General features: G+C 43.0%; 1 protein-coding gene across 1 annotated transcript in view; it reads left to right on the top strand.

The window, feature by feature from the left end:
• The window catches only part of WASH1 (WAS protein family homolog 1), a 25,806-nt gene that overhangs the window by 107 nt on the left and 22,049 nt on the right, over nt 1–3,650 (top strand). The window contains exon 2 of the mRNA XM_009069774.1: nt 9–46. Within this exon, the coding sequence (XP_009068022.1) occupies nt 9–46 (38 nt within the window). The remainder of the gene's footprint in view (nt 1–8; nt 47–3,650) is intronic.

Raw genomic sequence — 3,650 nt, 5'->3', positions numbered from 1 at the left:
ATGCACTTCAGTATCTGCAAAAGGTGTCGGCTGACATCTTCAACAGGTAAAGTGCTCTCACAGTGGGGTTGGACGCTTAGCATTCAGCAATATAGGACAGAGTGCTGTGGTCAGGTTGCATCAGTGAAAGGGCATTGCATTGGCAAGCAATGGAAGTTCAGAAAAGGGATGAAAAAGGACCAGATGCACTTCAATACACGTTTATTGGATTCAGGTCTGTCAAAGTTAAGCATAATGAAATGGCTGCAGTTAGCCAGAGGTTGTTGATTATTAATTTTTTATTCAGTGACAGACTCACACAAATTGCATTGCTCCTTCTGCTGCTGTTATTCTTTACTCCTTTTTTGTCATATTTTAAAGGGGAGGCTTTGTTATTTAGAGTATCTTGAAGATATGTCTTTTTGAGTCCTTGTACTTGGAGCAGTGGAGTGGAAAATCTCTTTGATCTCATCTCTGGGACTTACAAACTGTTCTTGTTGGGCATCTCATGTTTTGCACTTCTCTTTTTATGTGTTGGGAGGGCTGTCTGCATGAGAGTGTTCTTCTCACCACAGCTCTTGCATACGCTCATTTTTAGGATTGGATCTGTCAGACTGCCTTTATAGCAGATCAGAGAGATTCATGTGTTTGCCTGCAAATGATGCTAGATAATGTGGTGTTTTTTTCTGTCCAAAGCCGTATTGGGCATCTCAGTGCTCTGACATGGTGTGTCGTATCATTGGTATGGAATCGGAACAGCATTTGTCTTCTCATAGCCAGATAAGCAAAAGCACTTTCTTTGGTTCTAGTGGGGATCATGACTACCTAGTCTGATTTATTGTGGTGTGAGCAGGGCCATGTCTTCTTTTGAGTTTTGGGGGTTTTTTTAAGGGTAGATTGAAGTTCGTTTATTTTTGATAGTAATACTTTGAAAGGCAGCCTCTGAGGAAAGAATAGTCCCGAAAGCTGAGCTCAGGTCGTTGAGGGAAATAAAGGCTTTTCACTGGAATAGTCTGGGCGAGGCCTCCTGGGCAAGGGATCTTGGGCAGGGGCTGTGTGTAGGCTGGATTAGGTTGAACACAAGGTCTCATTCAAGAGAGACCCATGTAGTAGTCACTACTATCATTCCATGTTCCAAAACAGATGCAGCCAGTTTCAAAGCCATCTGTGGAAATAAAGCCTGTGGCAGCAAGAGGCAAAAGAAACAAATACTAGACCTGTTTGTGGAGGAGGCGAGAAGTAATAATCTTGATGAAGATGACTTTCTTTCACTGAAGATTATTTTAATGCACAATTTGAGGACAGAGCTGTGACTACATTGAAGGATATACCCCCAACTGCTATAAATTGGTTAAAACTTTTATGAGCTCTCTTGTTGCAAAAAAAGTAGAGATACATAATTACTCCTGCTTTTACTGCTTTAAGAAGTGGAGACTCAAGAGGGCCTCTCTGCTGCTGACAAGATGGAACATTTTGCTTACTGAACTGTTTCTGCATTGCAAAGCTAGTGTGTGCTATGTAACTGCAGTGAAATAACCTCTTTGGAAGCTGTGTGTGGCAGGGTCTGCTTATGGAGGCTTACGGGCTGCAGAAATAGTCTGACACGTTGATGCAGTGAGGTTTTAAATGGCTATCAGCATGAGAGTAATGTGTCCAGAAATAATAATGGAGTTGATGATCCATAATGGTCTAAAGTTATGTGAGAAGATAATTCCACACTGAACCCCAAAACAGACACTTTTCTGCATAGCAAGAGCACTGAGAGGCCTTTGAGAAAGAAGTGAAAAAATCTGGCAGGGGATGGAAGTGATGGTAATCTGTTCTCCTTACCATGTGCCAAAAACACTTGTCCCAGTGAGCAATGAAAGTCTTTACAACGGGACTAGATGTCCATCTTTGTAGGCTGATTATTTCTGAAGCCAGAACTGTGTGGGCTTGTTGACACCTTTTCTAGGCTCATCTCTTGACCTTGTTTCAGAGTTTCTACACAGTTCAGACATGCTAACATGTGAATTACTGGTATGTGGTGTCCATAAATGTTTGGGGGTGCCTTGAAAATACCATTGGGTTGGAGGGAGGCAGCAGTTCGGCATGAGTATCATGGGAAGGTGTGATAGGGAAATTAGTATTTTTAGGGGGGACAGGGGACACACAAATGTGGCTACAGTGTGACTCTGGCTGTGTTTTGCTAACAGCTATGGTGCCAATCCCTCAGTAGGTTAGTGGGGTGTCAGTGCCTATTCAGGGTCGAGGCAATGACCTGGGCCTTGAGGATTGCTCAGAGGGCAATAGTGAGAGTACCCTCCCAGCCACACCTGTGTGTGAATAATGCAAACAGGTCTCATGGCTGCAGTCCTTTAGTGTGGGAAAGTTAAGTGTGTTTCCCTCATGTCTTCCCACTGTTGTGGCACCCTGAGAAGGTTCTTCAGGAGAACTCTGAAACTCTGCTCTTTGTGCAGCTGAGTATACATCCTTTCCTTGAAGTATTCTGGATGGCAGTGGGTTGGAAGGATCCAGATCTCCACTTGATGGGAGATGCAGTGGCTGAGATTTTGTCCAGCAGTAAGTCTCTGTTAATGGAGAGAGTTTTAGCAAAGATATTACGAACTTCCCCATCCAGCGAGTCGTTCCTTTCCCACTCAGCCCCTTACCCCAAGTGGCTGTAGCTATCACTCCCTTGAAATAGGCAAGGAGAAGCAGATCACAAGTCCGTGTGCCTCACAGCAGAAGTGTTCCCTTATTTCTTAGCTTACAGTTCTAGCAATATGGTCAGATTCTCCCACTCTTCTTGACACAACTGCCATGCCGTTCTTTTTGTTGTACAAAGTGATAGCTTTACCTTCTCAACAAGCTTCAGACACTGGAGACACACGTGTTAGAGCAATTTTCTTTTCCTGTGGATGACTTTTGTACACTCAGTCAGCCCTGGAGGAAGAGATGAAAAGAAGTCATTTTGTTTTACAGGCATGACTTCCATCAGGGACCTAGTGTGGAGAAAACTGTCTGGAAAATAACACTGAGTGGCTTGAAATGTGTTTTATAAGCTCCCTCCTATATAAGTAGGAGTGTGCACACTGAGGGAAGAGTTGTGGGAGCAACACCAGTGCCAAAGGTCTGTTCTTTACTGGCAGATTAAATTCCATTTCCATGGCCCTTTTTTCCTGACTCGCTGTGGTGCTGTCACTGGGTTTTTGCAAATGGAGTAGGTTAGAGTTTGGGTGTAAATACAACTGACAGTTCAGACAGAGCAGTGCTTTTGGAGACCTTAGATCTAGTTGTAGGCACTAATGAAGGTGTCCCTCTTTTTCTTTCATCCAAATCTTCCAGACAGTCATTTTATTAAAGGAATTCACCATGCTGTGCTATTAGGAAGAGGAGGGGATAAAAATTATTTTTGGAGCCAGGGATGAAGGATTTGGATGGTAAAGTGTGTTAAAGAGAAACCCCAGGTGGATAATTTAGTGTCTTCTGAGTTGGATTCCTTTCTTAATTTATCCAAGAATATGATCCTTATTCTGGATTAATATGCATTATAAAAACCAGGTATTTGCATTTTAGCTTACTCCTAGGACTCTTGTTTTAGATCGTCCATCAAAGCTGAATATGAAAACGTGCTTGATGTGCTTAAGAAGCATAACAGGACCTTCCTTTTAGAAGAGGAGGTAAAGCTG

The sequence above is a fragment of the Acanthisitta chloris genome, unplaced genomic scaffold (genome assembly GCF_000695815.1).
Source record: "Acanthisitta chloris isolate BGI_N310 unplaced genomic scaffold, ASM69581v1 scaffold26432, whole genome shotgun sequence".
Classification (NCBI taxonomy): domain Eukaryota; kingdom Metazoa; phylum Chordata; class Aves; order Passeriformes; family Acanthisittidae; genus Acanthisitta; species Acanthisitta chloris.
This window is presented reverse-complemented; position numbering and strand designations above follow the sequence as displayed.